Source organism: Ovis aries, chromosome 2 (assembly GCF_016772045.2).
Source record: "Ovis aries strain OAR_USU_Benz2616 breed Rambouillet chromosome 2, ARS-UI_Ramb_v3.0, whole genome shotgun sequence".
NCBI lineage: Eukaryota > Metazoa > Chordata > Mammalia > Artiodactyla > Bovidae > Ovis > Ovis aries.
The window spans coordinates 245,148,164-245,171,209 of record NC_056055.1 but is presented as its reverse complement, the minus strand read 5'-3'; the positions used below and the strand labels follow the sequence as shown (position 1 = coordinate 245,171,209).

Here is a 23,046-nt window from a genome sequence, read left to right as displayed (position 1 = left end):
ACAACTGAACACATGTGTGCGCACACACGCACACACGCACACACGCACACATGCACACACGCACCCTGTATCTGCAGACAATTAAGCAAAGCCTTGAAGGCTGTAGCAGCAGAGCTGGGCCGTGATGTCAGGTGGACCCCCCTCTGCCAACAGGCTGGACACTAAGGACACACAGGCTCAGGCTGATCCCGGCTCCTGGCATCTGAGTGGGATAACAGCAGTCCCTGCAGCTCAGAGGGCCGTCAGGACAGTTACATCCCCGCACACAATTCAGGCTGAAGGAGCGCTGGGCCCCCACACCCGCCTGCGGGAGCCAGCGTCCTCCCAGCGAGGCCCAGGGACTCACTGATCTCTGTTGGGCGCTTTCCGGAGCTGGTCGGCAGTGACCCTCCAGGAGAAGTTGAAAAACCGCATGGCGTTCTCGAAGTAGAGGTCTGGCACGGCGGTGTACTGGGCAGGAGGGAGTAAGTCACAGGGTCAGAGCACGCTTAGGTCCTCGAATGCAAACCCCATCTTCTAAAACCGAGGAAGTTGAAACCCCGCGTGGCCTGGGCACTGGTCCGCAGGGCAGACAAAAACAGGGGGCTCGGGGCTGCAGGCTGGGATGCTTTCCTTGGCCCTCATTCTGGCCAGGGGCTGGCGCCCTCTCCCTTCAAGGATACACTATGAGCTTCACCTAGGGCGGCCCAGCAGGGTCTCGGGGCAACGGGAAGCCCCTGCCATCGTGCCAGGGCCTTGGGTGGGCAATACGTCCAGCAGCGTCCAAAACATTCTGCGACGATGGCCAGGTTCTATGCATGTGTTGTCAGGCATGGTCAGCATCAGCCGCATACAGCTCTAGCTCATTTCAAATGTGGCGAGTGCAACCTTTTAATTTAATAAACTAACTGATATTAATTCACTAAAGTAGGGATCTGCGGCTAGTAGCTGCCACACTGGCCAGCACAGATCTCATAAATCCAGCTGGGATCTGTGAACTCTCAGGGCGCAGGCATGACTGCACATTTCCTCCCCACTCAGCCTGGCCTTTCGGCTCTTGCCACAGGTGTGAGGTTCTCTCTCAGACCTGCTCTTTACATCAGGGCTCCAGTGAAAGGCCAGGCCCTTGGGGTTCAGACTCTAATCCAGATGGGGTCTGCCTGGGCTGTCTCCAGGGGCCCCTCATCTTACATCATGATACCCTGGAGCATCTAAAATTATTCTCAAGGAAAAAGGCTGCAGATGAGTCCCATATTCTCAGCCGTAATTTTCATATTCTTAGGTTTTAAATATAACCACAATGAGAGGTTATTATAATTTCACAAATGCCTGAATTCACAAATTTCAATTACAAGGTATAAAACGTTCGGGGCAGAAGCACAATCCATTTAACGGAGTGATTTGCCCAAAGCTCTAACCACCAGGGACGTATCAACTACCCTGCTGCCTAAATTAAGCTTAAACGTGCATCTGGGGTTTAGGCTTCCTCCTTCCCATTAGCATTTCAAGGTCTGAAGAAGAGGCCCAGGTTTCTCCGGGGAGGTGGGGAGAAGCAGGGACGGGAGGCAGGTCCCAGTTTCTCTGGGGGCTGGGAGGCATAGGGGGCTCCACTCTGATGCTTTTAGGGATGCAGATTATCTCTATGCCTTCTAGGATCTGGTCACCCCCCTCCCCCATTATCTCCCGCTCACTGAATGGAGTGGACTGTGCTGTGCTGGCCATGGACTGCTGGTGGGTCCTGGGAGGCAGGGGCCACTGGCTGGCCCCGGGGAGGTAGGAGGAGAGATCGGCCCCCTGGTGCCCAGTCCATCTCCAGACCCCACACCACTTCATCTCAGGACGTCTTGACAGTCATGGTACCCCCAGCAGCCCACCCAGATCAGCCTCTGCCCTCTCCCAAGCGGAGGCCCCCCAGGGGCATTTCAGGAATGCAAGGGGGCAGCGTGCAAGGGAGCCACTCACGTCATTGAACACTTTGTCCAGCTCCTTGGGATCCATGATGAAGTTTGGGTAGCCTATCATGTTGTAGATCGCGTCCGCCTGGGCAGGAGAGACACGGAGGACAGTGGGCGCTCGGCAGGGCCCTGTGGGTGCCAGGCTCAAGGTCGGGGCCCAGGGAAAGCGGCCAGGCCCCTCCCCACTCAGGGCTTTCACGTAGCTTTCTCTTGTCTAACTCCTCCTTATCCTTGGGATCTCTGCCTCAATGTCACCTCTCCAGGGAAGCTTTCCGTGGCCTCCCTGCCGCTGCTGGACCATGTCTAATCCATCGTCATATCACTCTGTACCTCTTCCTTGCACACATTTTTTTTAAAAATTATATTTATTTGGCTGTGCTGGGTCTTAGTTGCACATGGGATCCAGTTTCCCAACCAGGGATCAAACCCGGGCCTCAAGTGTTGGGATCGCAGAGTCTTAGCCACTAGGCCACCAGGGAAGACCCTCCCTTGCACGCTTAGCACAGTCTGTTTTCACCCAGTCGTTAATCCAAGCCATGTGTTCATGGCTCTCCTCGCATCATGCTGGACTGCCCACGGCATCCGTGTTGGGCTCACCGGCTAGTCCCTCCTTCGTCCACCTCCTCCTCGGAGGTCACAGCCCTCTGTGCAGAGCCCCTCCCAGCTCCCGGCCAGCCTCACCTTTTCCTTGGCTGATTTCCGAGTGTCTTCATCCATCCACTTCAGGGTGCTCAGGCTCTCTTCAAATGCCTTCTTGATCTCCAGGATGATCTCGCCGGCCTGAGGAGACAGTCAGGTGTGGGCACTGAACTTGTCCATGGGCAGCGGGCATCCCATGGAGAAGGATGCTGTGGGGCTAAACTCAGATCCTGGCTCCAGGCCTCGTGCTCCAAGGTGCTGGGCTGAGGAAGGGGGTCCACAGCCACGGTCCCCCAACCTCCTTCCTCTGAACACTAGCATCCTGCGAGAAGAGACGTGTTTCTATAAACAGGGCTCCCTGGTCATATACACTCAGGGCAAGCTCTGGGAACACTGGAAAAGACTCTTACGGCAGGACTTATCAGTGCCTTTACTGTGTGCCATGCACTGCGATTCTTTTCAGAAATGTTAGGACATGTATCTGTTCTCAGAGGTACCAGATCATGGAGTTCCTTTAGGATGGACTGGGCTTTAAAATCTAGAGAAGCCGAGTTCTGAGGGGTGGTTCCAGAAAGACTCTGTTCAGGCTGGAGATGAATGTCAAAAGCAGATCCAGAGGCTGAAAAAGACTCCGGAGCAGGGGGAGGGGGAGCCGGGCAGCAGGAGGAGCAGACAGACTCAGGACGGACAGAACCTGACTCAGAACCTGCATCGGCCTCTGACAGGCAGGTCACGTACGAGGTGCGAGTCAGTTTGCTAACCTCTGACTGCAAAGAAAAATCTGTGCAGTTAAAGTTAGCAATAAAAATGGTACCAAAGGAAATCAAGCCTGAATATTTATTGGAAGGACTGACGCTGAAGCTGAGGCTCCAATACTATGGCCACCTGATGCGAAGAGCCAACTCTTTGGAAAAGACCCTGATGCTGGGAAAGACTGAGGGCAGGAGGAGAAGGGGGTGACAGAGGATGAGGTGGTTGGATGGCATCACTGACTCGATGGACACAAGTCTGAGTAAACTCTGGGAGGTGGTGAAGGACAGGGAGGCCTGGGGTGCTGCCGCCCGTGGGGTCTCAAAGAGTTAGACACAAGTTAGCAACTCAACCACAGCAGTAACGGCCCAGCAGCTACCCCTCCCTGAGCCCTCATTCTGCTCCAGTCACTGTCCGTGCGCACAATGCTGTTCAGCCTCCGCCTGCGGGGTGGGCCTGCCCACCTCCATGTCCTTGGGGTCAGAGTATTGTCCCAAGACCCCCCACCAGGAAGAGACAAAGCCGGCATCGGGGCTGGGGCCTGGCTGTCTCCAGGTGCTCAGCCACGGGCATCCTGTGCCCACCACCACTTCATGTCAAGCTGTTCTGTCAACATGACCTCTCTGGGCCCTGCCTACCCTTGGAGGTGGAGATGGCCAGACTAACCTCCCTGGGAAGCGGGGAGAGCTACATGAAATCCTACAGACAAAGTGCCTGCCACTATGATCATATTCTCTATTGTAGGTAACTCAGATTACGCAAGGCTTTAGAAAATGGAACCTTGGAGTTAGGGCTGGAGCCCTGGCCCAGGGTAGGGCTGGTCCAGAGCAGATGAGAGCATGGCCTGGCAGGCTCATGGGGGTGGCGGGTGTGACGTCACAGCCTCTGTGTGCGGGGGGGGGGCACTTACTATGTTCTTGCTGTCCTCGGCGAAGGTCGCTTTGACGAACATGGGGCCCAGCGCAAAGCCCAAGGTGTTCTCCGTGTCACTCACGCAAAACTTCCAGCGGGGAAGACACGTCTGGAAAACACAAGTCAGAAGGGTTAGTTGGCACTGTCTGTCCAGGAAGTGGCACAGCGGGGTCCGTGCTTCCGTCCAGAACTTGAGGGAGACCTTTCCTGACCCAGCGGAAGTTATTGTAGGCACTGGACCAAAAGGCCCGGGATCACCCTAATCCCTGCCATCAGTCGCTTCCTGCAGAGCACTCCACAGATGCTGAGGTATCCTACAGAGTCACCAAAATGGACCTGGGAGGCAGATGAGGACGCAGTCCGCAAGGGGAAGCCACTGGTCCGAAGTTGCTCTGCCGCCGGAACCGTGACATGCCGGACGCCACACCCCACGCCCCTCCTCTCTCCTGGAGGATGCTAAAGATCCTGGTCGCAAAGAATTTTGGGAAGTTCCCTTTCTACCCCCAAGTCACAGAAAACCCCAGAAGGGCTGCAGCCCCATTTAAAGCCTCCTGGAGAAAGAGCTGCCACCAGGACCCTGCGGGATGACCGAGGTTCATCCGACCTCAGTCTCACCCACAAGCCCGCCAGCCCACAAGATGCGCTGGGGGCTGGGCTGAAGCCTCCCAGGCCTGGGGTCTGGGACCAAGCACGGGCTGTGCTCAGCCCTTCCTGCTCCTCCACCCAGGCCACCTTTGTGGACAGTCTGCATGACCAGAAGCGGTGGCCCTGATCACACAAACCCCTGTGCTGCAGAGGAAGCCGGTCCTCCTAACTCTGAAGAACAGGTGGTGAAAACCACCCAGGCTCAGGGCAGCCTGCTTCACGATAGCCATCAACTGAAAACCACCCAGATGCCGGTCGACAGGCAGATGGATGAACAAAATGTGGTATTTTCATACAACAGCACACGACTCGGCAACAAAAGGGGAAGGAGGGACGGATGCACACAACATGGATGAATTTCACTGCCGTTATGCTGAGCAACAGAAGCCCGCACGGTGTGTGGCTCCATCTACACCCACCTCTGGGGGGGACAGGGCTGATGGGGGGACCGATGGGGACACAGGGAGCCTCCTACACAGAGCAAATGGGTGACAAATGGGTGATGGACACACTCGCTACCTTGATTGGGCTGGTGGTAACGGAGCGATTTCATTTCTCAACACTCACTGAACTGCATACTTAATGTACACATTTTTAGTCCATTCAGTTCAGTTCAGTCGCTCAGTCGTGTCCAAATCTTTGTGACCCCATGGACCACAGCACACCAGGCCTCCCTGTCCATCACCAACTCCTGGAGTTTACTCAAACTCATGTCCATTGAGTAGGTGATGCCATCCAACTACCTCATCCTCTGTCATCCCCTTCTTCTGCCTTTAATCTTTCCCAGCATCAGGATCTTTTCTAATGAGTCAGCTCTTTACATCAGGTGGCCAAAGTATTGGAGTTTCAGCTTCAGCATCAGTCCTTCCAGTGAATATTCAGGACTGATTTCCTTTAGGATGAACTGGTTGGGTCTCCTTGCAGTCCAAGGGACTCTCAAAGAGTCTTCAACACCATAGTTCAAAAGCATCAATTCTTCGGCGCTCAGCTTTCTTTATAGTCCAACTCTCACATCCACACATGACCACTGGAAAAACCATAGCTTTGACTAGACGGACCTTAGTCGGCAAAGTAATGTCTCTGCCTTTGAATATACTATCTAGGTTGCTCATAACTTTTCTTCCAAGGAGTAAGCGTCTTTTAATCTCATGGCTGCAGTCACCATCTGCAGTGACTTTGGAGCCAGAAAAATAAAGTCGGCCACTGTTTCCACTGTTTCCCCATCTACTTGTATGCAGTTGGGCTTCCCAGGTGGCTCAGCGGTAAAGAATCCACCTGCCCAGCAGGAGACTCAGGTTGCATCCCTGGGTTGGGAAGATCCCCTGGAAAAGGAAATGGCAACCCACTCTAGTATTCCTGCCTGGGAAATCCCATGGACAGAGGAGCCTGGTTGGCTACAGTCCATGGGGTCACAGAAGAGTCAGACATGGCTCAGCCACTAAACAAAAACAATCACAAATTATTCATTAGTTTAAAAGATCCTTAAATACCAGAGGGAAGAAAGAAAAAGGCCCTCCAGCCTTTTCTAAGTTCTTTAACTTCCTGGTTGCTAAATCCATTTAAACTCTCCCAGCCCTGTGCCCGCACCCTGCCCCAGGTGCACAGGCCGACCATGCAGGAGGTCGGGACCAGAGGACTGTAGCTCCTGGGTTCCATGAAGGCTCCAGGCTGGGGCGGCTGAATCAGGGACCGATTCTCATTCACTGTCTTCTCAGGAGATGCTCTGCATAAACACATCCACTCCTGTCTGTGTTCATTAACTCACACAGCCAGTGTTCTCTGAGCCGTTCAGCTGTTCCCTGACAGCTGGGGCTAGGTCCTGCCCTCAAGCGTCTCAGCTGAAGCACCCAGAACATCTGGGGGAAGCAGCAGATGCAAAACAAGCTCAACAGCATCAGCAACAGTAGCTAACGCTTATTAAACGCCTGCTGGGTGCATTACTTTACTGACAAAGGTGCGTCTAGTCAAAGCTATATGGACCTTTTCCAGTGGTCATGTATGGATGTGAGAGCTGGACCATAAAGAAAGCTGAGCGCCAAGGAATTGATGCTTTTGAACTGTGCTGTTGGAGAAGACTCTTGAGAGTCCCGTGGACTGCAAGGAGATCCAACCAGTCCATGCTAAAGGAAATCAGTCTTGAATGTTCATTGGAAGGGCTGATGCTGAAGCTGAAACTCCAATACTTTGGCCACCTGATGCGAAGAGCTGACTTATTGGAAAAGACCCTGATGCTGGGAAAGATTGAGGGCAGGAGGAGAAGGGGATGACAGAGGATGAGATGGTTGGATGGCACCACCAACTCGATGGACCTGAGTTTGAGCAAGCTCTAGGCATTGGTGATGGACAGGGAGGCCTGGCTTGCTGCAGTCCATGGGGTCACAAAGAGTCAGACACAACTGAGCGACTGAATTGAACTGGCTTCTGGGCCCTATCCCCTAGAGCCCTCCTACAACCCTACGAAGCAGGTTCTTTCTGTGTTTCTTTGTGGAGTATGGTACCCTTTAGAGCAGACTTTGTGGGGATCCCCTGTGTAATCCTAGTCAGCCCTCTGGTAAACAGGGCAGTGATGGGTTATCCCACTTTGCAGATAGAAAGACTAAGCTCCCTGATCTAATGTAGTGATTTGCCCAAGGCTGTGTGGTTAGGAAACTCTTGAGAGTCCCTTGGACCCTGATGCTGGGAAAGACTGAGGGCAGGAAGAGAAGGGGACGACAGAGGATGAGATGGTTGGATGGCATCACTGACTCGATGGACAAGAGTTTGAGTAAACTCCAGGAGTTGGTGATGGACAGGGAGGCCTGGCGTGCTGCAGTCCATGGGGTCACAGGGAGTCGGACACGACTGAGTGACTGAACTGAACTGAACTATGTGGTTAGGAACTTCCGGGCTGGTCCAGCGGTAAAGGATCTGCCTGCCAATGCAGGGGACGCGGGTTGAATCCCTCATCCGGGAAGATCCCATGGGCCACAGGGCAACTAAGCCCGTGTGCCCCAACTACTGAAGCCCGTGCACCTAGAATCCGTGCTCCACTCTAACAGAAGCCACCACAACCAGAAATCAGAGCACTGCAACTAGAGAAAGCCCCTGCGCACAGCAGCGGAAGACCCGGAGCAGCCAAAATACACGAATAACTAAATAAAATTATATTTAAAAAAGGCTGGCTGGTCAGAGGAGGCAATGGAAATTCAGATCTTTTGACGCAAAGTTCTGTGTTATTATCTCCCTATATCAATGGACAACTGGATGCTCTATAAAGCTTTAGGAAATTAAAAGTGTTTTCCCACATGGAGGCCATTCCCCAGGGTCCTGTGAGATGAGGTCAGGAATGATCCCAAACAACAGATGGGAAAACAGAGGCTGAGAGAGGCGCCAGGACTACCCAAGGTCACACAAGGGCTGTCCTGTGAGTTGCGCTGGATACAAGCAGGGTGGACCTGGCCAGGACCCAGGAGCAGTCATGACAGGGGCTGAGCTGGAGAAGGAGAAATAGATAGGCAGTACCTTCCATCCCTCCATCTGGGGGCATCCAGCGACCCCTGGCCCAGAGCCTGGCACCTGCAGGGTCTCCCAGCTACCCCTGCCTCTGCCCAGGCCTCCCTGTGTCCCACCAGCTCTCAGCATCTCATTAGTCAGAGCTGCAGCTGCACTTTGAGCCTGGCCCAGGGAACTCTAAGTGTAAAGTCCAGTAGTTTCATATCTGCCGGTGCTGCAACCAGTCTCCAGAACTTTTCACCTTGCAGATCTGAAACTCTGTACCTATTTGACAACTCCCCACTCTGCCCTCCCCCCCACCCCCGTTGCCCCTGGCAACTATCAGGTCACTTTTCGTTAGTGCAGAGCAGAAGCTGAGTGCTGCAGAGCTTAGAAGGACAGGCTGTGGAATCAGACATGCTGGGTTTGAAAGCCACTCTCCACTTATGGAACTCCCAGATGGCTCAGACAATAAAGAATCTGCTTGCGATGCAGGAGAGCTGGGTTCGATCCCTGGGTTGGGAAGAACCCCTGGAGAAGGGAATGACAGCCCACTCCAGTATTCTTGCCTAGGGAATCCCTTGGACAGAGGAGCCTGGAGGACTATAGTCCATGGGGTCGCAAAGAGTTGACATAGTTGAGCAAAGAGTTGAGCAAGTAACACTTTCACTTTCTCCACTTAGGAGCTGTGTGACTCTGAATAAGTCCCTTCGCCTCACTGAGCCTCAGTCTCCTCATCTGTAAAATGGGATGATGGTAATAGTTTCCAACACAGAGCACTATTGTAGGAACTTGGGGGGAGATAATGTCTATAAAGGTAAACATCCAACAGGGATATTTTTTATTTATTATTACTAATAGTGGGTAGCCAAAAGTACTAAAAGTTCTAGTCATCCAGATCTGGGTTTGAATTTGCTCTTGACTGCCTCCTTGCGGGGTGACTAGGGAAAGCCCTTTCCTCCCTGAGCCTCAGTTTTCTCATCTGTAACCAGCGGGGTTGGGGGAGAGCAATGATGGAGGTGTGTGCTCCACACACAGGGCCGTCTCAGTAACTGCCATGCCAGGTCCTGGTCAGGCCCCTCCTGTATAAAGGCCCCGGGAAGCCCAGGGCTCCAGGGCAGAGTCCCTGCCTGCTCAGGTCTGCACCCAGGCGTTCCTCCAGGGCTGGACCAGGCTAGGAGGAGCAGCTGGAGCAGGGAGCCAGGCAGGGCAGCCAGCTCTTCCCCTCCCTTCCCTGCAGGGCCAGGGCGGCCCTCAGGCTGAGGAAGCCCCTCTGATTCGGTTCAGGGCTTGTTCCTCAGCCCCGTTCCCACCAGAGAGAGGGACACGGAGAACCCTGCCCCAGGATGAACTGTGAGACCCACATCCTGCCATCCCCTGAGTCCTTATCTGGCCCCGCCCACTCCCCCTGGACTCTGGGAGGAGTGGCGGGGCAGAGTCCAGGGGAGCCAGCTGTGCCCACCCTCTAGTGTCTTGCAAGCAGTGGTCCTGGGTGGGGACAGGTTGCGCTGGCCAAAGGCTCGGCTCTCCAGCTTCTCCTGCTCTGTAGCTGGGGGACCTCTCGGCTTCTCACTGGGGCCCTGGGTTGGGGGTCCCTTCAGCACCTGCGAGGACTGATCAGTTTCTACCAGCTCCCTCAGCAGACATGGGGGCCTAGGGCACAGACCCCACCTCAGTGTTTGCACACTGTGCTCAGAGCCTGGCACACGGTGGCACAGGTCGGTGGGCACACAGTCGGTGGCCACGACAGAGATGACCTCCACTTCCTTGAGGAGAAGATGGAAGTAGCCGGTGGGCAGGGGTCACATGGGGCATTTAGAGTAGCAGAGACGCCCCTGGACTGGGGCCTGGGAGGATAATAGCATCGGTGGACACTGGTGTACTTTCTGGGAGTCAGGGGGGCTGCTCCAAGGGTTTTATATTTATGGGGAAGAAGTAGGATTACTGGAGGGCCCCTGTGTAAAAGGGGGCTGAGGGTGGCACCCACTCTGCAGGGGTGTGACAGTCACATGAGTTCTATTACACAAGGAAAGCCTTAGAACCATCGCACCTGAGAAGTCGGCAGGGAGAGAACAGAAGCCACCTTTTGCAGTAAATTAGCTAAATCTCTGGGTCTGCTTTATACTTGTAGTTCAGTAGTGTCTGATGCTTTGCAACCCCGTGGACCGTAGCCCACCAGGCTCCTCTGCCCATGGAATTTCCCAGACAAGAATACTGGAATAGGTTGCCATTTCCTTCTTCTGGGGATCTTCCCGGCCCAGGGACCGAACTCAAGTCTCCTCCTTGGCAGGCGGATTCTTTGCCTCTGAGCCACCTGGGAAGGAAGCCCTTAAACTTGAAGACTCAGTGTAACCACCCCTTCCTGGGGGCTCCTGTCCACCCCAGCTATCTTAGGTCCCCTCCCGCACACTGATGCACCCCAGGGCAGGTCCCTTGGGTGGCCCTCTTCCTCCTCTGCCTGGCACCTACCTCCCTGTGAGTTCTAGGGCCTGGTGCCCAGCAGGCGCTCGGCGTGTGTGTGGGAAACGCACGCTGACAGGCTCACCTTCTTGGTCCCATACATGACTTCCATGAACTTCTCGTCGGCGTCCTGGAAGCGCTGATCGAGGAAGGAGCTCGTCTTCCGCACCAGGTTCCAGATCATGTAGTTGTTCAGCAGGCTGCAGCAGGAGCAGACAGGCTCAGAAGTGCCCGGGGCTGGACGCAGCAAGCCCTCCCCGACCTCGAGGGGTCACAGACACGCACGCTGGATGGTGGGTGCCACTCGGCCAGAGCAGGGAAGGGGTGGCCACTTCCAGAGCTTGAGGGTGTCACGGCCAGAAGGCCAGAAATGGGAAAAGGGGCCTAAGAATTGGATGGGCAGGAAAGGACGCTCTGACCAGCCAGGCCCAAGTCTCCATGAATGGGAGCTCTCACTACCCCTGCCCCACACAGCACAGAGGGTCATCAGGGGCCGACATCACCTTTGTAGGCAAGGCACCTTCACACACGCAGGGTGTTCACTATAATGAACATCCAGCCTCAAACCGGAACCAATCTAAATGTCTGGCAACAAGGAATGGTGAATAAACAATCATATTTATACTCAATGGACTATCATGGAGTTATGAAAAATGAGACATGCAGAGGGCCTGGGGTTGACACGGGGAAATGTTTATGATAAATGTTAAGGAAAGGCAAACTATCCACGTGGTCACAACGATGGGGAAAAAGAGTAACAAGGCATTAGAACACCCATCTCTCTCACTCACAAATCCATGCTTCTCTCTACAGATGCACACACACACATCCCATAAGATCACCATGAGCGCTCTGAGTAATTTCAATTTTTGTTGCTTTTTTCTGTAGTTCAGAAAATTTTCTACAATATATCCTTTTTATTTGGCCGTACCACAGGGACTGTGGGATCTTTGCTCCCTGACCAGGGATTGAACCTGGGACCCTGCCGTGGAAGCCCAGAGTCCTAACCATTGGATCATCAGGGAATTCCCTACAACAAGTCTTTAAAATTAAAAACAATCATAGATATTAACTAAAAGTGTTAGAACATTTACTGAGTCCCATTCGGGATCAGGCACCGTGTTAACACACTTCACACCAATTGTTTCACTCAATTCTCACAACAACCCTGTGCGGGAAGTGCTATTTGTATCTCCATTTCATGGATGAGGAAGATGAACCCAATAAAGGGAAAAAAACATGCCCCAGGCTACCAAGGGGGCCGGTGGAGGAGTCAGGGTGCCCTGCAGCCTCTCAGAAAAGCCAGCCCAGGGGACTTCCCCAGTGGTCCAGTGGCTAAGACTCTCTACTCCCAAAGCAGGGGCCCTGGTTCGAACCTGGTTGAGGAACTCGATGCCACTAAAAGCTCCCGAGTGCTGCGACTAAGACCCAGCATAGCCAAATAAATCTTTTTAAAAAGCCAGTCCGTGGGCCGATTTCCCTGGTCAGCGTGTCCCCATTCTGGCCGAGCAGAGGGGCCATGTGTGACCTCAAGGCTGCCTTTGCAGGGCCCGTCCCCGGGAGCTGGGTGCCCTTACCATTTGTCTGTGCTGTTGATGAGGGTGGAGACCTTGCTCAGGTATTCTTTGTCGTAGATGACAATGGGCTCTGATTCATTGATCTCCACGGGGTAGAAGATGGTGTTGAGGAAGGGCAGCCAGTTGATGGCCGGCGCCAAGGTCTGGAAGGGAAGCGGACAGGGTGACTCTGGCTGGGCTGCCTCTCTTCAGAGCCTAGGTCTCCAGGTTGCTCTTCCGAAGAAGGAGCCCTCCTCTCCCCACCCACCGACAAAGCAGAAGAGTTGGGCGCTGACTGATAGTGCACTGGGCAGACGTCAAACCCAGGCTGGCTGACTGCTGTCAGAGTCCCTGTACACAGAAGGACGCACATGAGGCTCCAAACACCGAACTGCAACTTGAAATGAAGAAGAGCAGACACGGGGACAGAAGCAGCAGCTGTCGGTCAGGCCCCTCTACCGCCAGGAGCCACCGCGGGTGACACGCGTCTTCTCTCAGCCAGACTGCCCGACAGGCCTAGGTGGTGGGCACCGTTATCCCCACTTTATTGATGAAGAAACTGAGCCTCAGAGGGGTGTCATGGGGGTGTGCAGAATCTGGAGCCAAACTACCCGGGTTCATACCCTTACTAGCTATGTGATCTCACATAAGTTGATGAAGCCCCTTGTGCCTCAAGGGCTTCCTTGGTGCCTTAGACGGTAAAGAATCCGCCCACAAAGCGGGAGACCGAGGATCAATCCCGGGGTCAGGAAGATCCCCTGGAGAAGTGCATGGCAACCTACTCCAGTATTTTTGGGCTTCCCTGGTGGCTCAGATGGTAAAGAATCTGCCTGCAAAGCAGGAGACCCAGGTTTGATCCTGGAGTCGGGAAGATCCCCTGGAGGAGGGCATGGCAACCCACTCCAGTATTCTTGCCTGGAGAATCCCATGGACAGAGGAGCCTGTGGCGGACTATAGTCCATGGGGTTGCAAAGAGTCAGACACGACTGAGCGACTAACACCTTACTTTCTGTGCCTCAGGATCTCTGAAAAGTGAGGCTCATCTTCATAGAAACCATCCCACAGGGTTAATATGGGGATTAAACAACTTAAACTCATCTGTTTTACTCAACGTGTGCTTCTGCAACACGCATCAGCTCCTACGTGAGCGGTCCTCCACGTGACTGGCAACTACGAGACTGACGGCCGCAGAATGTGGAGGGCTTCGGCCCACAGGGGCGTTTTTCTCAGGCATGGAAGCTGGAAAAGCAGGTGCAGGATGTTAACCTCAGCAAGAGAGGGAGAGCCCTCAGCTCAGCTGAGGCACACACGGGAAGCCAGTCAGCTCTATTTCAAGAGCACGTAAAAGGAGCACCTGCAGGGCTCTGTCCCCACAGAGGCACATGCCTGCTTTGCATAGCTCAGCTCCCAGAGGGCTGCACTTGCCCTGGGCCCGTGGAACAGCAGCCCACTTGCATACAGCTCCTGTCCGTCTGTCTGCAGGGCCTCAGTGTCCACAGCCAGGAACGCCATTCCACCCCCTAGGCAGCCTCCAGCCATGCCGAGCTCTCTCTCAAGGTTCCAGTTACCGTCTTGGGAGTGTTTTGATTACAAAGTCATGCTACATTTTAACTATGGCATTAAAGTACATTCACCATCCATCCCCAGATTCCATCTTGCAAAACTGAAAGTGACTCTATTAAACAGTATCTCCCCCACCCTCAGCCCTAGACAACCACCATTCTGCCTTCTGTCTATGAATCTGACTACTCTGTAGCTCATATAAGTGGAGCCATGCAGTATTTGTCCTTGTATGACTGGTTCATTTCACTTAGCATAATGTCCTCAAGTTACACAACTTTCCAATGGTCTGCTCTAGTCCTGTTTTCCCCACATGTTCTGTTATTTTTAGTCCTGTAATTTTACAGAAAGAAAGGTTTTTCAGGACTATATATCCTGTGTTACAGTAAAAATGCCTCTAATACCAATGGTATCTGGCACTGAGCAAGCACTCAACCAATGCTAGTTATTATAATCATTGATTAGCTATTGCAATCATTGCTCAACGTCTCCCAAGAGTGGTCCTAGGACTGATTCCAAATTCTTTTCTTTGTTCCCTTGAAAATGGGCAAAGTGCAAAGACAAATTAAGGAAGTGAGAGTTGCGTTGTAAACGGCCTTCATACGGGAAGATCAGTTAAGAAAGTGAACTCAACCTGTTACACTGATGAACCCATAACCGGCTGGTAAATACTTAGAATGCCTTCAGTGACACAGGCAGCCATGGAAACCTGCCACTTGACAGTCTCTCTGGTTTTAAAGGGGAGCTCAGCTGCTGGGGAGCAAGGACCTCAAAGGACAGAAGGGGGCCAGTCCTGTGGGCAGTGGTGAGCTGGGAAACATTTAACAAATGGCTCTCGGGGATTTTTTTTTGGTGGTCTAGTGGCAAAGACTCCATGCTTCCAAGGCAGGGGGCCTGGGTTCAATCCCTGGTCAGGGAACTAGGTCCCACATGCCACAACTAAGACCCAGCATAGCCAAATAAATAAATAAATAAATAAATAAATAAATAAATAAATAAATAAATAAATATATATATGTAACAACTAGCTCTCAGTGATGGGGGGTGACCTGTGTTCCCACCATAACCTATTGCAAACTGCCCACGGAGCTGGGGAGAGCTGTGTGTGCCCAGCACATCCCTGCCTGCCTGGGAGCAAGAGGAGCTGGGCAGAGCCATGCCCTGAGTGAGACCTGGACTGGGGTCCCCACCAGGAACCAGCTCTGGGACCTCAAGTCACTCTGCAGCCTTTCTTTCAATGGAGACAACAATCCCTTCCAAGTGCCTCTTGGGACGGCTTATTCAATAAACCGAGCTTCTTTCCCCCGCACCTGGTCCATTCCACCCTCTTTCCCTGGCAGGAGTCCCTTAAGCAAGTAACCTCTGGGCCTCCCCATCAAATTTCCGTGGCTGCAAGACATGATGGTGTCCAGGTGAGCTGGTCAAACAGAGCTCAACAGTGCCATGGGACTGTGTGACTTGCTGGCAAAGACCCCTGGGAGAATAGCCAAGTTGACAAAATGTCGCTGTTTATACAATTAACGAGAGCTTCATCCAACTGCTGGTCACTGGGACTCTGATCAGGGTGGAGATACAGGTGATAATAAATCCCTGTGTACTTAACACAAGCCTGTTCCTGTAGGGAGAGCAGGTGTTCTGTGCAAGTAAATTCCCACAGCTCTGAAATAAGGTGTGTGTGGTTTACGAAAATTTTCACTCTTTATTGCTTTGCTGCTGCTGTGAAGTCGCTTCAGTCGTGTCCGACTCTGTGCATCCCCATAGCCAGCAGCCCACCAGGTTCTCCCGTCCCTGGGATTCTCCAGGCAAGAACACTGGAATGGATTGCCATTTCCTTCTCCTATGCATGAAAGTGAAAAGTGAAAGGAAGTCGCTCAGTCATGTCTGACTCTTTGTGACCCCACAGACTGCAGCCCACCAGGCTCCTCCATCCATGGGACTTTCCAGGCAAGAGTACTGGAGTGGGGTGCCATTGCCTTCTCCGCTTTATTGCTTTAGCGAACATCTAGCTTAAAACTTGTGTGCTTGGGCCCGTGTCCATGGAGACAGCTGTTTTAACCAATCAGGACCTTCCACTTGTGACTCTAAGCCTTTGAGGTACACAGATGAGCTCTACTTTCCACACTTGCTGCCAAAGAAAAGTCCTGCTGGTCACCAAGCCCCCAGCTCAAGGAGGCATGCAAAGGGAGAGAACGCATGCTCCCAGATTCCACCTCGGCCAGAGAATTTAGAGCAGAGGATGGGGCTCATTCCCAGTCAATCTCTGATGTGGAAGGTCCCAGGAAGGAACAGGAAGGGCCTCAGGCCCCTTAGAGAAGCAGAAGGAGGTCCGATTCACGGTCCTCAATTCAGACTGTACTGCTGGGGGCTTGCCTGGAACCAGACATGTCTTCTTAGAACCACACTGTGAAAGGCTGGGATGCCTTTTCCTGAGTCACCTGAAGTATAGGAAGAAGATTACATTTCCAGATACCAAGGAACAAAACGACATTCTCTCCTGTCCAGGGGTTAAATGAATCAAATTGGTTCAGGGCTGGAGACATGGGCTATCATCACTGATGACACAGGAACAGTGCCAGGATCGATGACTGTCGCATGTGCAGATTGCAGGCCAGTTTGCAAAGTCTGAGACCTCAGCCTTTGCCTCATCCCATCATCATGCAACCCCATGGGCAGGGCAGGCAGATTCTCAGCCAGGACACCAGGCCTCAGGCGCCCAGCACTTCTTTAAACACTAGACATCATTTTGTAATATGTCCCCATCCCCTTGGAGACACTCCGCACCTTTCAACCTGGACTCAAAAAATTCTGTGACTTAAAGGTAAGAACCAGGCTTTCCTGGTGGTCAAGCGGTTGCGAGTCTGCCTGCCAGTGCAGGGTCCACGGGTTCCCTGCCTGACCCAGGAGGATCTCACACGCCACGGGGCAGCTAGGCCCGTGTGCCACAACCATTAAGCCTGTGCTCTAGAGCCCGTGAGCTGTAACAAGAGAAGCTACCACAACGAGAAGCCCACGCACCCCCACAGAGTCGTCCCGCTAGCTGCAACCAGAGAAAGTGCACCGCGACGGAGATCCAGCGCGGTCAGAAATATAAAGAATACATGTGAAAAAGAAGGGCGGGTGCGGGTAAGAACCACTGGAGAAAGTGCACCACAAGGAGATCCAGCGCGGTCAGAAATATAAAGAATAAACGTGAAAAAGAAGGGCAGGTAAGAACCGCTGCCCCTTATGAGGGTAGGATCTGCCCTCATCTGTCTCTGTGTTCTGGAACACCGCAGGTGTGAATGAGCGAGCAAAGCCCACTTTATAAGGAAGGAAACCAAGGCTCGAGGAGGAGGGGGTTATGTGACTGGCCCAAGGCTGGTGGCGGCGCTGGGCTCGAGCAGTCCTCCGCTCACACCGCTCCAGGCTGCTGCCCCTGCTAAAATCCTCTCCACCTGGGGAGTTCTGCAGCTGGGAGGGGGGAAAAGCTTTTCCTTTCTACTTGGAAGAACAGAGCAAAAGCTTGTTGAAATGGTGAAAGGGCGTCTGGGGGTGGAGCCTACAAGCCACTCTGGGGCAGATGCACCCAGGGTGACTGCTTTCTCAGCCACTCTTGGGCTTCGTGGCCACTGTAGGGGGGACAGGGACCGCCGGAGCCCGTCTGGGCTGAGAACCAGGCAGCTGAAGCAAACCAAATCAAGTCGTATCAGCAAACAGCATCTCCCTCGACTTCCTGGCCTCGGAGAGGAAAAAACAGTGCCAGATGGTGCCCAGCACAGGCCTCTGATCTCCATAACAACCCACTCGGCACCACTCCCCACGATGCCAGCTTCTCCGGGGACCTAAAGGGCAGCTGGCACCCAGAAGGAGGCTGGGCTCTCTGGCCCTCGTCCCCAGGCTTGTGTGGGCTGTGTCCCCACCTGGGACACCCACTCAGCCTGGCTCCCGCTCACCCCAGTGTGAGACTCACCCTCCCTGACTCTGCCCTGCCCTGGCTCCAGGGCTCTGCCTCTTCTGCACAAAGCTCGAGGCAATGAGACTGAGCTTGCTTCCTCGCCGGTGTCCCCAGCTCACCCGGAAGCACGGCCCCAGCATGATCCTATGGACACTTGCTGGAGGCAGAGATGGAGACAGAAAAGCGGTAGGGGTCCCGGTATTCTTCCGAAAAGGAGAGAAAATGAGCTGAACTCGAATGGACGGGCAGGACTCGGGCAGAGGTGGCCGGGACATCCTTCCTAGGGGGGAGCCAGGCGATGGCGGGAAACAGGAAGATTGATCGAAGCCTTTCTGCTGACCCCTCTGTGACCCCGGGGCCTGGGGGAAGGCCGGCACGCCATGAGCCAGAAAGAAGGAAGAGGACTTCCCTGGTGGTCCAGTGGTGAAGACGCCATTCGCTCAAGGCAGGAGATCCAGGTTCCATCCCTGGTCAGGAAACTAGATCCCACGTGCTACCACGAAGAGTCTGCAAGCCACAACTAAAGAGACCACGTGCTGCAACCAAGACTCCGTGCAGCCAAATAAGTAAATAAAAACAAACAAATATAAAAAGAAGAAAGAAGCAACCGAGGCCAGTTCATCACCTGCAAGTCCCAGGCAGCCACCAGGGGGCAGCCTTCGGTAGAGGCCAATCTATAGAGGAACCAAGATTGCCGGGAGAAATATCAATAACCTCAGATAGATAGGCAGATGACAAAGGACACCACCCTTATGGCAGAAAGTGAAGAAGAACTAAAGAGCCTCTTGATGAAAGTGAAAGAGGAGAGTGAAAAGTTGGCTTAAAGCTCAACATTCAGAAAACTAAGATCATGGCATCTGGTCCCATCACTTCATGGGAAATAGATTAGGAAACAGTGGAAACAGTGACAGACTTTATTTTTTTAGGCTCCAAAATCACTGCAGATGGTGACTACAGCCATGAAATTAAAAGACGCTTGCTCCTTGGAAGAAAAGTTATGACCAACCTAGACAGCATATTAAAAAGCAGAGACATTACTTTGCCAACAAAGATCTGTCTATTCAAGGCTATGGTTTTTTCAGTAATCATGTACGGATGTGAGAGTTGGACTATAAAGAAAGCTGAGTGCCAAAGAATTGATGCTTTTGAACTGTGGTGTTGGAGAAGACTCTTGAGAGACCCTTGGACTGCAAGGAGATCCAACCAGTCCATCCTAAAGGAAATCAGTCCTGAATATACATTGGAAGGACTGATGCTGAAACTGAAACTCCAATACTTTGGCCACCTGATGGGAAGATCTGACTCATTGGAAAAGACCCTGATGCTGGGAAAGATTGAAGGTGGGAGGAGAAGGGGATGACAGAGGATGAGATGGTTGGATGGCATCACCAACTCAATAGACATGAGTTTGAGTAAACTCTGGGAGTTGGTGATGGACAGGGAGGCCTGGTGTCCTGCAGTCCATGGGGTCGCAAAGAGTCGGACACGACTGAGTGACTGGACTGAACTGAACTGATCTACAGAGGAAAACAGTGGCTTCTTAGATGGGTTACACCCAGTAGAGAGTCATACAGAGCTGACCTCAACCCTGCTACAGCTCCAGGAGGCCGCAGGGGTCATGGTCAAGAGCAGAGCTCCAGTGAGCCAAGCCTGAATCCAGGTCTCAGCTCCCCTGCCACTTAGAAGCCTGGAGGCCTTGAGCACATCACCTAACCTCCCGGCTTGGTAAAAGGGAGGTGACATCAGATTTATTTGCCGTGTTTATTTGCTACGTGCCAGGCTCCAGGAGCTCGAGAGAATGGACGCACCCAACCAGTACGATTCGATATTGTCACGAACACAGAGTCTCCCCAGCTAACTACAGTTTCAGAAAAGCAGCCTGGTGTACAGCAAGAGACCAGCTTGGTGTCACTGGCTGTGTGACCTGCCGGCAACTCGACCTCTCTAAGCCTCAGTGCCATCTGTGAATTGGTGATAACAACCACCCCTGTGCTTCGTGGGGCTATTCTGGTGAAGGAGGTGTCCACACCCCCAGCCCAGCGCCCTGCATCCTCAATTTCGTGGCCGCCCCAGCCTCCACGTCAGCTGACTCGGCTACCTGCAGCTCAGCCGCCGTCACTTTGTGGTAAATGAGTTCCTCGTCCCGGCGCTTCTCCTGGGGGATGGTGATGTTGGCCAGCGCCGTCTCAAAGTCCAGGATCTGCTGCATCTGGGGCCGGATGGTGTCCTCGGCACCCCCGCCCAGCAGCTTCCCCAGCTGGACCATGTAGTTCAGGTATCCCGTCAGCACCTGTGGGACCCAGCCCCCCACTTCCATCAGTGGCTGCCACCCACTGCCCGCTGGACAAGCTGGGCCAGGGGTGGGCAGTCAGGGCAGCCCTGAGCAGGCAGCCAGGGAGCTGGGGGTTCTACCCAGGAAACCAGCTTCACGAATGGTTTTGGCAGCATACGCCATCACTGGCTCCCCATGGCCCCCAGGATAAGGCCCATCCAGGGCCCCACATGGGTCGGTCTCTGCTGTCCCGGCCCACACTCCCTCTGGGACGCCCGTCACATGAAAGCCACCAGCGGGGCCACTGCTCAGTTCTTATCTTGGAACACACTACTTCCGAACCACTCTGCTCTGCCGGGTCCCCAGATCTGAATTAGAGCCTCAGGTTACCTTCTCAGCTCGCCCTTCCCTTAGCACAATTGCTCACTATGCCTTGAATCTGGTGGCGAGTTATTTAACATCTGCTCTTCTCCTAGACTCGAAGTCCCACAGAGCGGGAAGCAGGCGGGCCTCGTGGACCACTGACTCCCCAGCATCAGGCACTTAGTACACATTCACTCAATACAAGTGGGTGGGCTCGTGAATGGAAAGATGATGAAGCTCAGGCCACGTCTCCCTGGGACATCACGGGAAACAGCCGGAGGGAGGGAGGGGGCAGGCGGTTTGGAGTCAGTGGATCTAGATGAGAAGCTCAACCTCACCACTGACGGCGGGCTGTGTGACCTTGAGCAGGTCACTCAGCATCTCTGAGCCTTATTTCCTCCTCCGAAACAGGCCAGGGAAAAATAATATGCACATGACAGCTGAGAGGAATGACGTTTGGAGGCGTTCAGGACCTGCAGGGTTACCAGGAAGGCCAGAGGTAGTGGCCGTTGGATCTGCTTCTCTCTGGAACGGGAACAGATGACCCCTGTCCCCTGTCCCCTGGGCCCACAGGGCGGTACGTGGAAGAGCTTCACTCTAAAATGGGGACAAATGACGCCCCTCCCCCTGCCAGGGACTGCTAGGTAAGGGACCCCTGTATGCTTCTCTAGCTTCAAAGACCTGCAGAGGGGTGGATACTGAGGGGTCACTGAAGGGGACAAACCACGGAGAAAGGTAGGCTGGGTAGGACCCACTCTCTGGGAAGAGGCACACCCACCTTCTCGTTCTCAGTTTTGTTCAGGTAATAATCTCTTGAGGGTAAGCCCAGGCCAGACTGGTCCACCTGGAGAGAAAAGTAGGGGTGAGAGGGAAATCTGCTATCATGCATGCACACCCATGCACACGCATACCCATACATGTATACCCATGCACACACACCTGTGCACGCATACACATGCACGCATACCCACGCACACACCTGCGCACGCATACCCATGCACGCACACCTGTGCACACATACCCATGTATGCACACCTGTGCATGCACACCCATACACACACACCTGCACACACATGCCCATGCACGCACACCTGTGCACGCATACCCACGCAGCCTCCACCAGCCCCATGGACAGCAGGCACAGAGCAACAAAGGGATGGGAGCACACAGAAGCACTGCCGGGAGCCAGCGTGAGGAATTCCACCCGTGACAAGGTCATGCAGCAGAGCTCTGATGGCAAGGCTAATCAGACCTCAGGTTTTCCCCCTGGAATTTCCTGAGCATCCACCCCCCCAAAAATAAGAATCTGCCTGCTTTTCCACTCTTCTGATATTCTCTGGAAAAAGTCAACTCAGGGCTTTAGTCTTCCGCATTTGAAAGGGATGTTTCAGTTAAACCCCCTCTGATAACTCTCTAGCTTGCCTAACAGGTTCCCCCGGACCTTTTACAGCTTGTGAATTGCTTACAGCCCCCCAACCGCGAGAGGCACAAAGCTTAAAGCATCTTAAAGATACAGAGCCTTTTCTAAAGAGCTAAAAATCATATTGGTGACGGGTTTTCACTGTTGACTCAATGATTGCCACCAGGCCTCCATATTCTTTATCTTTTAGGCACCTGGGAGGATGTTAATCAATGTAATCGGGATGTAGAAAAAGATATATAGTAGTTTTGATGCTAGCAACACTAGACTTTTGAGTTAATTACTTTTCTTTTGTTATAAATCACTGTACTCCTTTTACTTGTTATAAATTGCTGTATCTTTGCTATGTAAGAATGTAACTTCATTTAGTGCTTTCTGAGAGTGGCACCGGACTTTGTGAAGATCAACACAAGTAAGTCTTCTGGTTGACATACCCTTATCAGAAAAAAGGCTGTAAAATGTTAATTGGCCTTTTTTGGCCAGAAGATGATGTAAATCACCTAAGACTTGTGTATACAATTAGGTATGCAGAGAGAAAAGCCTGGTTTTAATAAGAGTCTGGACTGCTAACGCTGCATAATTTTGTATTACCCATTGATCTCTATGTACAATCAGAAAGGTATAAAAGGCCTTTCTAGACAATAGAGGCCAGGGCCAGTCGCTGGACTGGTTTCCCCCATGTCTCCTCTCTAATTTCTGGCTGAATTCCTATCTGGGGCATGGAGGCTCACCATGTCTACTTACTTGCCCCGGCTTTTAAGAACCACGCGAGAGGGAGCCCAAGGCGGGGCACCCCCGATATTCAAGAGGACACCGGTGGCCTAACGTAGATGGTGCAAACTCCTTCTCTGGAACTTTATTGGCTTCCCACGTAAACCAAGTTATTCAGCCTTCTTTTTACACTTAGTTTTCCTACTACACTATTTCTACCTAATCTAATCTTATATTAATAAATAAATAAGTTTTTTCCTCGCCGACTCCATCCACCCTTTGAATTCCCTGGATCCACCGGGGCTGGACCCCGGCAAAGCACAAGCTGGTAGCAGGGGCCACCACTGGGATGGCCCTCCAGTGAGGGGACAGACACATGTGGTCAGCTGCAGGGGTTCAGGGCCCTTCTCATGGGCCAG

The 23,046-nt window shown here is 53.1% G+C and overlaps 1 protein-coding gene across 6 annotated transcripts in view; it reads right to left on the bottom strand.

The window, feature by feature from the left end:
• Window positions 1–23,046, bottom strand: part of ECE1 (endothelin converting enzyme 1) — a 121,138-nt gene that overhangs the window by 9,980 nt on the left and 88,112 nt on the right. For all 6 annotated transcript variants that reach the window (XM_004005152.6, XM_042244639.2, XM_027965562.3 and 3 more), the window contains 8 exons: window positions 21,275–21,340; window positions 19,960–20,151; window positions 12,389–12,531; window positions 10,897–11,011; window positions 4,234–4,344; window positions 2,616–2,714; window positions 1,942–2,019; window positions 347–450 (listed from right to left, as the gene is read on the bottom strand). In XM_004005152.6, the coding sequence (XP_004005201.2) occupies window positions 347–450; window positions 1,942–2,019; window positions 2,616–2,714; window positions 4,234–4,344; window positions 10,897–11,011; window positions 12,389–12,531; window positions 19,960–20,151; window positions 21,275–21,340 (908 nt within the window). The remainder of the gene's footprint in view (window positions 1–346; window positions 451–1,941; window positions 2,020–2,615; window positions 2,715–4,233; window positions 4,345–10,896; window positions 11,012–12,388; window positions 12,532–19,959; window positions 20,152–21,274; window positions 21,341–23,046) is intronic.